Here is a 14,070-nt window from a genome sequence, read left to right as displayed (position 1 = left end):
ATTTTACCTACTAGAATGAGTCCATTGACTATGTCATGTCATACAGCTTAATGATCATTAAATACATAATGCATCTAGATTCATTTATGTACACATGCCACAGATTCAAGTACCATGTTATGTTCTGTCATGAAAAGAGCATTTCTCAAATGCACATTTCTTTGTAAATAACTCCATTCTTTAGTATAGTTCTTAATTCAGAAAATATGGTGTAAAAGGATTAATACATATCCTTATGATGTAACCCATACAGTGACAGTTCTAGGTGCGGGCTAACAGGGCCGTCGCCTGGAGCGCCGACACCTAGAGGGCGCCACTGAGTCCCCCCCTGAGCTCCGGCTTCCGGCAGAGAGAGTACTATGGGAGGGATGTCATGATGTCATAATGTATCTCCCATAGATCCGAGGAGCCGCAGTCGGACCGGACGGCAGCGGAACCAGGAGCGGGGCTAAAGGTAAGTATTGTGTTTTTTTTTTTTTCAGTCGGAAGCACCAGCACTGGGGGCATGATTATAGGGGCATTACTACTGGGGGGCATTACTACTGGGGATGACAATAGGGGGCATTACTACTAGTGGGCACAACTACAGGGGGCATTATTTGTGGGGGCACTACTAATGGGGACATTACTACTGGGGGTACTACTAATGCGGGCACTGCATGGGGGGCACCACTACTGGGGCCATTGTGTAAAGGGCACCACTGCTGTGGTCATTGTATAAGGGGCACTACTACTGTGGGCATTGTATTAGGGGCACTACTACTGCGGGCCTTGTGCATAAGGGACACTAATTTTGGCATTATGTAAAAGGGGCACCACTGTGTGTCATAAGGGACTACTGTGTGGTGTAATTTGAATTGGGGATAATGTATTATAAAGGGCATTACTGCATGTGGCATAATGTGTTATAAAGGGCATTACTGCGTGTGGCATTATGTTATCTTATCTAAAAAAATTATTTCTTTCTTTCCTTTTTTTTTTTTTTTGGGGTGGTGGGGTGCAACTGGGAACTTTTGCCCTGAGCTCCACAATGACTAGAACCGGCCCTGAACCCATATGCCGATATTTGAGTGACTTATCTTCTTTCTATATCCAGTTATTTATCTATGTCTACATATTGAGCCAGCAAACTGCAGCTCAACCAAATGCTCTAATTGACTGTATTTAGGGGTCTATTCATGTAGAACATGAAGTGGCTACTAAAAGATATCGCTATATGTATCGCATCACATCGATGCGATATATAGTTAAGTTTAGTAGCCATTCATGTACACTTACCTGTCCGACGTCTTTGGGCACTGTCCGGCCCCTCCGCAATCCCTGTAGCACAGTGAGAAGACAGGCCTGCTGCTATGGACACTGGGAAAAGGGGGCGGAGCCAGCACTGGGTGCCAAACAGACAGCAGGGAAGTATGCAGCTTCCCCGCTCTGTCCGGCTTGCGGTAACAGATAACGCCATCCTCAGATAGCAAATCTGTACCGCAGGAAGGGACGGAAGGCTAAGCTTTCCATTTCTCCATGAATCACACTCACCATACAGTAGTATGGTGATGCGATACAGGTATAGAGCAGGGGTACCACTGGAGAAGTAATACACTTCTCCACAGTAAACTAGCTCCTAGAATAGCATGAACAGCGCTGATTTCAGCTAAACAGGGCTCTTCTCTGCTTCATGAATAGACCCCACAGTGTGAAAGGAAGCAGCCCTACAGCAGTGCTGGGGAAAATGGCCGTTGGGGAGGAGGCAACTCCTACAAATGGAGGAATCCATTGGAGGAATTAATCACACCGGGTTCACCCTCCCATACGACTACTTCCCTGATGAAAATACCCCAATATCTGGAACTGGAACTCTTTATCAGCCCCTCAGTCTATTAGAATGTTAGGCATTCCCAGTCACTTTCTATCATGAGCGAAATAAAATTATAGCAACAATATATCATTGAATGACCTTTTCATATTGCTAAGATTATGAAGCTGTATCGGCTCATTTGGGATCAATGTGTGCTATTTGCCCTCTCACTATTTTTATTACTTTTCTTTACTTTTTCACTCTGAATAACTTATATTTTGAACATATGTCTCAAATGAAAAAAAGTTAAACTAGTTATTATTATATAATAAAAAGAAAGTTTCATAAGTTGCAAAGTAGCAAATGCATTTTCCAAAATAACACAGTTTTGCTTGAGAAAAAGGAAGTGAACTTATGTTAAAAGGTTAACGCCAAGCTACAGGCTGCTGAAGGAACACACCACGTTATCCTTTTATAGCTAGTTCTGTATATAGTTCTCTGATCAGAGTGGTTTACTGTAGATCAAACTACTGACATTTCCACATGTAACTATTATTACCCTTTTTTGTTTTAGTCTCAAATAATGGCAATCCAGTTTTAACTGGTTTTCTAAGCACTTTTCAATGTGTGATAAATACAATTATTAGTTAGTGGTCCATAAGAAAAAAAATCAGATTTGGTAGTGTAGAAAAATGAATGTATATGTATAAATATACTGTGTATATATATATATATATATATATATAGACACTTTACATACATATACCTGTATGTATGTAAAATGTGTATATATATATATATATATATATGTCACTGTTTCACCAGCTTAATGCATTGCAGACAGGATGTCCTTCATCAGAAGCTTGGTGACCATTCTACAAACTTCATCAGAAGCTTGGTGACCCACACATATTTATACCCAAACTAATAGGATAACTTCCCTCAGCTGCATTGTATTTTCCCGCTCAGTATGCTCGGGACTCATAGCCTGAAGTGGTGGAATCCAGCCATGAGTCCCGAGCGTGCTGAGCGGAGAAATACAACACAGCTGGGGAAAGTTATCCTATTAGTTTTTTTATAAATATGTCTACTAGTTAGATTGGTCACCCACACTTCTGATGAAGGAAATCCTCTCTGAAATGCATTAAGCTGGTGACACAATAACTTGAGGGAACCACCGTGATTGCTTACTTAGATCCTAAAGAGGAGTTGGAGGACAAAGATCTAGAACTTTGGACACTCCGTTATTCCTTATACCACCTGGAAGGGTAACCATGTGTGTGGACGGCTCCTGATTCACCTGTATGGTTCTATATGCTTGTTTTATGGGTTTTAACATAAAACATGATAACTAATTTTGGATACAAGCTTGAAAAAGATTCAAAACAAGGAAAATCAACTGTGCATTTTTTATTTTTACATAGTAAGAGTTTCATTTATGGACATAATTGAACATTGACTTATTGTGGCATGCGCTATTGTGGATTATTGTTTTAGAATATAAATTGTTTGTTTTGAGGAGAGCATGAATGAATGCTCCTCATTTGTATTCACAGGCAGCAATCCAATGATTGCGCTGATTTTAAGTTGTTATTTTTTGTATCTTGACTCTCCAGAGTAATGCAAAAATAGCTTCTTATTTATTAATCATACCTCACAGGTGACATAAAGTGCAGTGCATAAAGTCAACATTTCAGTCCACTATGGGACCCTAATCAGGACACAGCCAATAGACAATGTGCAGACCAAGCAGCCAAAGAGAGATATTAGCACTATCACCAAGAGCTGACATATACCCAAATCAATAAAGCAAAAGAAACGCTCCTAATCCTGGGACATTATGGGTCAATTTCAATCTGATCATAGCCACAACTAAAATCATCAAATAGACAACCCCAGTTCATAAGTAATCAGGGCCCAAACCTACCAGAAACATAATTAGACAAAAGAACTCCACTACAAGGCTGTAAAAAACCTGAAAAAGCCAGCCATAGGTCAATCCGTGAAACAGGAAGTGGTGTGTGCTCCACCACAGTGGAACGCACGTACTGGAACTGGAAGTCAATAAACTGGAAGGGCAGTGCGTTCCATCATGACCAGGATACATAACACATAACAGTTCTTTACGAACACCGTGCTGCGTTCCAAATAGTGGAATGTGTCCCTCTGAGTGCAGCCTTACATCACATCCTAGCATATCAGCATATGTATAAACACAAATTAATTGTAGCTTCTGCTCATTATGCCACTACAAGCAATATATTGATTATAACCAGCAGAACTATAACATATTCAGGGGTAAATAAGTCAGCCAATTAGAATCACCCACATAAAACAGACATAATAGTACAAGTTAGGATTATTACAATTCATTATATTTAAGCATCTGGTCATTTAAAAAAAATTGCAAAAATAACTAAAATTAATGAAAAATAAAATAAAAATGAATAAAAAATATATAAAATGAAAAAAATAAAGAAAAAATATAAAGACTATCTTAGATACTGATAGAAAATTATTTAAAAAACTATTCTCAAAAAATATTGTACGGGTTAGACTCATGTAATCCTCGTGGAGCTAAAGTACCCAAATCAAAGATCCACCTAGCTTCATGTTTGCGCAAAGCCGCCTCAAGGTCACCACCATGCTGGAATTTTGGAATATGATCTATGAGCATACATTTGAGGCTTGCCACTTAATGTCCACACTGCAAAAAATGCACAGCAACAGCTTTATCTGAACTATGTGTTTCCAGCACCGTTAGTTTCCAGCACAATGTTTAGTCATCCAGACATAATACAGTCTGCATGGACAAATGATAATGTATATGACAATGTCCATCATACAATGCAATTTATGTCATATAGGAATCTTTTTGCCACTGTGTGGATGTATGACTGAAGATCCCACCAGCATCAATCTACAAGTGGTGCAGTCAGTGCATTTGTACAGTAGCACCCATTCCTCCTTCTAGAGAGCAAATTTGTCTGCTCAATTTTAGGTTTCATTATAGGATGCATAAGTTGATCACGTAAATTAGGTCCCCATCTGTAGGCACATAAAGGAGGTACCTTAGCAAGTCCTGCAATAAAGGTATCAGAAGCCATTGTAGGCCAATGTTTAGAAATTATCTTCTTCGGCTGATTAGCAGTGACATCATAGGTGCTTGTGAAGATCATGTGAGTTGGATCCAATGCACGCTTCTGCACATTGTCAGCCTGTGAAAACCTTGCTCTAGCTTTGGCAAGGCATCTTTGTATAGTAGCAAAGGAATATACCCTCTGCAAAAAACATTCTGTCATGTCCCCAATCTGGGCATCAGCAATAGACGGTAAAGAATGATTCCTCAAAACTCGTAGGAATTGTGATATAGGAAGACTTTCCTTTAGAGAGCTTGGGTAGTGACTCATTGAGTGCAGAATGTGTGTTACGATCAGTGTCTTTACAATATAAGGTAGTCCCAAGCAAATTACCACTACAAAAAATATTGACATCTAGGAAATTTATTTCAGAGTGGTGAATGTCACATGTGAACCGAATTGGAGAATCTTAATGATTTAAAAATTCTACCAGGTCAAAAAAATTGAGTGTCTGTGCTGGTCCAAATTAAAAACAAATCATTAATATATCTCTTGTAATACAGGATGATGGCCCAAAATTTTTTCTTCATACTCAGCCATATACAAATTGGCATAAGCTGGTGCCAAATTAGAACCCATGGCAGTCCCATTGTTTTGGATATAATAATTGTCACCATACCCAAAATAATTCCTAGAAAGAACCAATTTGTTGAGTTCCAACAGGAATTAAGTGGGAGGGTCATAGGAGATGTCAACAGAAAGGGCACATTTGGCAGCACACAACCCACCTTCATGGGTATCACTGTATAAAGTGATGACACATCAAGTGTCGCCAACCAAAATGTGTCAGGTAAATAAGTGATGGATTTAAGACTGTCTAGCAGGTCATTGGTATCCTTAAGGTAACTTGGCATTTTAGCCACCAAAGTTTATAAAAACATGTCAACAAACTGGGCTAAAGGTTACAGTTACGAGCTGAAATAATCGGGCACCCATGTGGAGCCTCAAATCGCTTGTGGATTTTTGGTAATATGTACAATGTGGAGCATACAGGATGCTCAACCTTCAGGCAACCAATGACCTTACTGTCAATCCACTCACAATGGCAAGCCATATCCAAAATGTATTTATTAACACTTTCTTATATAGCACAGCAAATGGCATCAATGGGTTTTTAAATACCTGGCATAGGATTATTATCAACCTTGGTGTCAGTGATTATTATCAACCTTGATGTAGGTGTTAGTATCTGAAAGTTGACACTTAATCTCACTATCATAGGCAGACCAGTCCTGTACAATAATGGCGCCACCCTTGTCGGCTTGCCTAATGACTATCTTATAATTTTTTTTCAATGTATTTAGGGCACTATGTTGCATACTAGTGAGATTATCGTATACACTTTTAGACTCAATCAAAGCCATATGCCTTTCAGTGAGGCATAAAAATGTTTTAATACTAGCATTAGTGCTTTGTGGATCAAAAATGCTTGGAGGTTTAAGTATCTGATTAAGTGGAGAGTCAATATTAGAAGTGCCAAAATATTCACGTAGCCTTAATTGGGATACAGTCAGTATCCCGGCGGCCGTGATGCTGGCACTGATATTCCCGGCTCTGAAATCCCAAAGCCAATCACAATCCCGGTGCTGACATCCTGACCACTAGGATACCTAAGGTAAGTAGAGGGGTAGGGGGAGGGTTAGGGTGCAGGGTTAGGCACTAGGGGGAGGGTTAGGCACTAAGGAGGAGGGTTAGGTTTAGGGTGTGGGGAGGAGGCGTTAGGGTTAGCCACCAAAGAGGGAGGGTTAGGGTAGGGAGAGGGGGAGGGTTAGCACACCAGACAACAACTGTCAGTATGACAGCCCTGTCGGGATGCCGGTGTCAGGATTCTGACAGCTGGGATCCCAACTGCCAGCATCCCATAGCTATTCCACTTAATTTTCAAGCTAGTTTATAAGGATCGACGGACCATTGACATTTATCATGGCGACAGGTAGGTACAAAAGAAAACCCAAAGGACAGCACCTCCAGTTCTGCTACTGACAACTCATAGCTAGACAGATTGAATACCCTCTCTAATATCTGCTGCTCCGGCCTCTCCTTCTACTTGTAACCCCTCTCTTCATTGGGTATCAATGCCACTTCCTCTGTTGGTTCCAGTTTTGGATCTGGTCACCTTGTCTAAAAAAGGACCACTTGGTGGTCTCAAATCATTGGACTGTCTAGAACCAGAATGCGTAATGTGACCCTCTCAGAATGACTATGAAGAAGAGGAGTCCAACATGCAAGGTTATGGTAAATAAATTGTCACTGTGGATGTCTTGCCCTAGTAGAATAGGAATCACCTTTAACCCACTTATACACCTGGTGATTAGCATAAACATAATTCATAGGATTCAACTTCATCCATTTAAATGTTACCAAAGCATGCTGAAAAGCATTAATCTGCTCACCCAAGCGATCACACCAACTGTCTGCTTTATCGGTCTTCAATACCAATAACGAAACCTCATTAAATGATGCAATGTCCTGATGAAGCTTGACCAGTTCAATACCCACTTCCTCAATAACAAGTACCATTAGGTCAAGTGAACATTTATTCAGGACACTGCACAACTTCATACAAAAGGCCTATTTGTTACGGCCTATCATAGGCACATTATTGACCCTAAAGCCCTTAGGAATTTTTTTTTATTTCTGAAATAATCAGATAAAAATAGACCATGTCAAGTAAGCTCAACTTCAAGTTTTTTTTAAACTTAGTAACTGATAAAACAAATCCCTTTGAGTTTCATCAGGAAGTTTAGAGAATTAAGAGTGGTTAAATAATAACTTCTCTGCACCATATTCTGAATCACATTAAGCACTGCCTCATCAAGTTCGTGTCCAGGATCAAAAGACATTATGAAAAAAGTAACAATATAATACACTGAATATCTCATGTCCTATAATAGACACAGGTAAAATAAACCAACTGATAAATCTAGACACACTGATAAATCTAGACACTGCAACAGATCATCAATTTACGAACTAACAAAAATAGAATAAAAATTATCAGAGCATCTAAAAAACATTATAAATAATTAAAAAACATAATGGGGTAATTCCCCCCAAAAATGTGACAGTAATCACACCTCCAAAAAATTGCTAGGCAGTGCGAATAATCAGTCCAAATCACTAATAGCGTATAACCATTGACATAAGGTGCTGGACAAAAAAAGCATTGATGTATTAAAACATGCTTCACTATAGACAGTCCAGAGTGTCGGCACTCATACAGAAACAGTTGAAAAAGACGAATTAAAAAAACAGATAAAATTCATATTAAAAAAGCATATTAAAAAATGGAAAAAATGCAGGCACTCTCTATAGTAATGCAAAAATAGCTTCTTATTTATTAATCATACCTCACAGGCGACATAAAGTGCAATGCATAAAGTCAACATTTCAGTCCACTAAGGGACCTTCATCATGACACAGCAACTGTCCTGACACTGCAGACCAAGCAGCCAAAGAGATATGTGAGCACTATCATCATTAATGTAAGTAATGTAAGTTTGCTAATTATATGAAATTACCAGATGCTTAAATATAATGAATTGTAATATTCCTAAATTGTACTGTTATGTCTGTTTTATGTGGGTGATTCTAATTGCTGACTTATTTACCCCTGAATATGTTATAGTTCTGCTGGTTACAATCAATATATTGCTGGTAGTGGCATAATGAGCAGAAGCTATGGTTAATTTGTGCTTATACATATGCTGATATGCTAGGATGCGATGAAAGGCTGAACTCAGAGGGACACATTCGGCTATTTGGAACGCAGCACGGTGTTTGTATAGTACTGTTATGTATCCTGGTTACGATGGAACACACAGCCCTTCTGGTTTTTTGACGTTCTGGTACATGCGTTCCACTACATGCGTCTTCTGGTTTCGTGGATAGACCCGTGGCTGGCTTTTTGAGGTTTTTTGCAGCCCTGTACTGGAGTACTTTTGTCTAACTTGTGTCTCTGATAGGATTGGGCCATGATTACTTATGAACTAGGGTTGTCTATTTGATACTTTTAGTTGTGGCTATGATCTGATTGACATTGACCCATAATGCCCAAGGATTTGGGGTGTTTTCTTTGCTTTATTGATTGGGGTTTATAAGTCAGTTCTTGGTGATGGTGCTCATTTCTCTCTTTGGCTGCTTGGTCTGCACATTGTCTGGTGGCTGTGTCCTGATAGTGGACTGAAACATTGACTTTATGCACTGCACTTTTTGTCACCTGTGAGGTAAGATTAATAAATAAGAAGCTATTTTTGCATTACTCTGGAGAGTGCCTGATTTTTTTTTTATTTTATAATACGCTAGGACCTTTTGGTCTTTATGGGTGCACCCCAATTTCAACTGTTTCTCTGTGAGTGCTGACACTCTGGACTTTATATATATGAAATACACACACATATATATATATATATATATATATATATATATATATATATATATATATATATATATATATATATGGAATAGGCTGTGTGTACAGAAGAATCACTTGTTTTTTTGTTTTTCTCCATCAAATAATGTTGAAAAACTATTTTGTTCCACCAGAATCCATTTTTAACACATCAAATCAAATTGACAAAATGATTGTACAGAATGACTTGTTCGTTTGATTTTTATTGGTAGTAATGTTCCTTTTTGAATGTGTATGGAATGAGAGTCATGTAACCATTTCAATCTACTATCATTACTGTGGAAGACAGAATTGCTGTAAGGGGTGGAAAAGGAAAAGTTAAAGTATGGTTTTATAACATTTTAAATGAAGTAATATGTGTTCAGACAAGAGATACATATAGCACTGCCAGAATCTCTCAATAAAAAAGTAAATAAAGTAAGAAAGAATGATATAAAAATGACACAAGAATGATAAACATTTTTATGTTTGGGTCACCAATCATGAATCTTCTAAGTTAATTTAATGTATAAACAGAAACTGTGTCATTTTCATGCCGACATAGTAAATACTTATTATATACGGTACAAAATTGGGGACAGAGGGCCTGATTCAGAGATGCACGCAGTGTCGATGCAGATGCGGCCAATGTTTTCAGTCTGCGAGTCGCATGATTCCTATGGTTACCACCAGGAGCCACAGAATGAATTTGGACGCAAGAGCTGGGAATTTCAGTGGGCATCCCCTGGAAGGTAATAGGGGTGTGGCTAAAAAGATCATTGTTTGTCACGGGTTTGTCATGGACAATAGCTGCCCTGACACAGGCGACCATATTCAGATGGATAATCTGAGAAATGTACCAAACATCTACAGACTTGTGTTTGGTTAATAATAGTGAGGATTAGAACTTTGATTTGATATTCACTTGACATTTTATTTAAACGAATGTGTTTTTTTATTAAAACATAGATATAAAACATAGATGTAGGCAAATATTGTATTTGTGTGTTTGTCTAAATTGTCCAATAAAAAAAATAAACATATTTTGCTTAAAATAAATTGATTTGATCTACTTTTATAAACATTTAGAGTTGATTTGTCATTGTAACAAAATATTCTTATGAGTGGTGCAAAAAGATATATATTTTTTTCTGTAAGAAACAATTACAAAGTAAAAGAAGAAAAAGTTAAAGATACAATGGATTATAAATGTATGACCGGAAACATAATTTTACACTAATCAAATGAAGATTTACTCCTGTTTTAGCATAAATGCTTTAGAATTTGCAAAGTACTTTAGAAATCACAAGGTATAAACATTTTTGTATTGAAGTATTACTTATTTTAGGACCATTTCTATGATCTCAATTGTCATGAATGCTTCCCTTGTTTCTTTTCCAGCTGAGTAATTTGAAAAAGGTCACTTTTGTTGATGTGTCAGCAAACAAATTCTCTTCTATTCCAATTTGTGTCTTACGAATGTCAAGTTTGCAGTGGCTGGACATCAGCAGTAATAACTTAAAGGATCTCCCACAGGACATAGACAGGTAAATGCTGTAAATGTTATTCATAGACAAAATCAATGCTAACAATTATAGGACTGGGATTAATACTTGTAGTGCACTTGCAGATGTCTTATAGCAATATAAGGAAATGCCACAGTCATCAGAGTCAAGTGCAATTACTTTATATTGCTGTATAAGCAATTACTGCATATTGTTGTAGGAAATACAGGGTGTTTCACATGCTATTGGCCCTAAAGTTCTCCTTATAACTTTTAAAGTAATTGACGTAATTTTGTGAAATGTGACACGTACTGTGCATACCTTGGTTTATGAGAAACATGAAGAAGTCATAGCAAGTGTTGAAAGTGTTCGCCATTAGCATCCATGCCAGCTGTTCATGCATGCACAAAGTGAAGGCCCGCTGTTCACAATCCTAGTCAGTAGCATAGTCCAAAATTCAAATAGGGGAGCCACAACAATTGCCAGTGACGATATAACCAGTGAGGATGGCAGTTGGTGTGGCTCCCTTATTTGAATTTTGGACTGCGCTGCAGCCCCACCTCTGGAGCCACCACTGCTAGTCAGTAGGTATTCTTGCTTCTGACAGTGGTGTTATATACTGTGGCATCCACATTCATGTGTTGAGAGAAAACATTTAGCTGGAAATAGAGACTGTGGCTCCCAATATGTTGGTTAAAACCTTCCACAACATGGAAAGATGCATTCAAGCTTGTCTGGATGCTAATGTCGAACACTTTCAACACTTGCTATGACTTACTCATGTTTCTCATAGACCAAAGTATGCATTTGTCACATTTCACTATATTATGTCAATTACTTTAAAAGTTATAAGAAAAATTTAATTAATTATTTATTAAGCATCAGTATCACAAAGTTTCGGGCACATCAACAGCCCTTTTACAAGAGAACCTATATGTTCAAATGCACAATTTACAGTTACATACCAGATAAGACAAAAATATATAGCAATAGATGAGCAAACAGTAGGCATTGGCAATATTGTTTCAGTTAAATATGATGGATAATTTGCAGGAACTTTCAGAAACATTGACATAATCAAGGGTCCAACAGTTAAATTTGTCAGATAGATGGAGTAATGCATCACTAGTATGTTTTATGATGCAAATTAGTACAATCTGTTAATAATTGAGGACTATAACAGCATAAACGAATATTGCATTCACCATATGCAGATTAAGGTCATGCAGACTGTGAAATTATAGGACAATAACCTGGTTTTGCATTTTAAAAAATCCTGCTTTAAATCTCACTGCTAAATTGACAAAATATCAGCAGATACCACAACCTGCAGACTCTTACATTTGGCCCATAACCTCCTAAAGTGAAAATAGTAACTCTTTGGTGTCTACTGTAAACTACAGAATACTGTATAAGGTGAACTCAGTAAGCAGCAATTATGTCAAATATATACTTTTCTGTGATTTTCTCATTTTCTAACTTATTTTCAGAGCATAATGTCACCAAGCTATCTTTAGATATATTGTGTGACCTCTGCAGCAATGTGACCTCCGCAGCAACTGCAATAGTTGTCGCTATTTTATGCCTCTGCATAATATCATAGTCAAATGTTTTTTGGTACCAACCTTCTCCTCCCAACTAGACAGGTTCCATATTTGCTTGGTAAAGGATAAATTGTCAGCTGATTACACAATTCAGTTAACAGGTGTGCAAACCATGTGTACTTTAGTACCATGGTCTTTTTTCCAAGTGTCCTTAACATGCTTAGGTGATGGGATTAGTTGATGATCTTATTCTGTGTTGTGGCTGTTATTAACAAAATATAATATTGTAACACATTGTTATTATTATTTTCAAATGTGCTGTTAGCTGATTTCCAAATCTGAAATAGAAATCATTCACGATACTTTTATTGTCTTGTACCTCCACTTTGGGAACAGGCAAGTTGCCAAAAAAATGTGGTAATAGTTTCAAATTCAAGAAAGTAATAAATAATTTGCACTATACTGATGTCTATGAATTGGCAGAAGCCCTCACCATGGTAACTGAAGAGTGCGCTAAGAACTGCCAATTCAATTTATACTGCACCTTCAGAAACTGTCAGTGAAGAGGCTTGTAAAAAATGGTAAAATTTATCTCTGGACAAAATACTACTCTTGCAATTGCAAATTATGTGTCAGTGAAAAGAAATGTACTTGTGGTTAAAAGGTCAGTGGAAGAGGTTAATTGGGACAGTCGCCTCTTCTACACACAATGAGTGACAGAAAAAAAGTATAAATTCCCCCCAAACAAAAAATATTTTAATGCCAATATTACCTGATCAATGATTATATATTTATATGAATAAAACACTGAGAGTAGGATATTATTATTATTATTATTGTTCCTATTTCCAGTCTGGTCACCTGACACTCACCTCCCCACTCTCAGAATTAGGTAATTTTTAAGCAAACCTAAGGCGGGCCATCAAATATGTTAATTTGTCCACCTAACATACACAGAAGCCCTCAACGCATCAACCTCTTAGCAATTTAGGACCATCCCTTTCAAATGAGTAAACTGTCCTGTTCCCCTAAATACTGCTCAGTTTAGATCAATCTGTGACTTAAATAATGCAAGGAGGGAATGAACTGAGACTGGGACTGTTTTATGATGCCCTTTATTACATTGTTCAGAGCAAGTCTACAAATGCACATATTTTGTGGGAGTTATGTGAATTATGATACTCTTTAGATTAAATATAGTTTCTCTAATTTCTGATACTTCATGAAAAACTCTTTTTTATTTGCAAAATTGTATATTTGAAAATATAGTATACTACTTATTAAAGGTGCGTACACACTGGGCGATATTACTGAGCATTGCACGATTATGACATCGTAATTGTGCAATCGCTCAGTAATCGCGCACTTTTATGTCGGAAACGACCAGCGATGCACGCTCCCGCTGGTCGTTTCCGACATTGTCCATCGCCTGGACATGCAGGCCAATCTGTCGATAATGACAGATTGGGATGTTCAGGAATGATGGACAGTGCCTGCACTGAACAACTAATCATTCAGTGCAGACACTACAGGTGATCAGGAACAAGGGTACGATTATGAAGTCATAATCGTACTGCCTTTCCTGATCGCCCAGTGTGTACGCACCTTAAGTCTACATGTTATTTTACTTTTACATTTCAAATGCAATTGTATTATTATTTTTTTTACTGTATTTTTGGATAAATAAACAAGTATTATA

General features: G+C 37.7%; 1 protein-coding gene across 2 annotated transcripts in view; it reads left to right on the top strand.

Moving 5' to 3' along the window:
• Positions 1-14,070, top strand: part of LRRC2 (leucine rich repeat containing 2) — a 440,208-nt gene that overhangs the window by 387,908 nt on the left and 38,230 nt on the right. For both annotated transcript variants that reach the window (XM_088470067.1, XM_088470066.1), the window contains one exon: positions 10,724-10,869. In XM_088470067.1, coding sequence (XP_088326193.1) covers positions 10,724-10,869 — 146 coding nt within the window. The remainder of the gene's footprint in view (positions 1-10,723; positions 10,870-14,070) is intronic.

This window comes from Taudactylus pleione, unplaced genomic scaffold, assembly GCF_031769625.1.
Source record: "Taudactylus pleione unplaced genomic scaffold, aTauple2 ptg000095l, whole genome shotgun sequence".
NCBI classification, from domain to species: Eukaryota; Metazoa; Chordata; class Amphibia; order Anura; family Myobatrachidae; genus Taudactylus; species Taudactylus pleione.
This window is presented reverse-complemented; position numbering and strand designations above follow the sequence as displayed.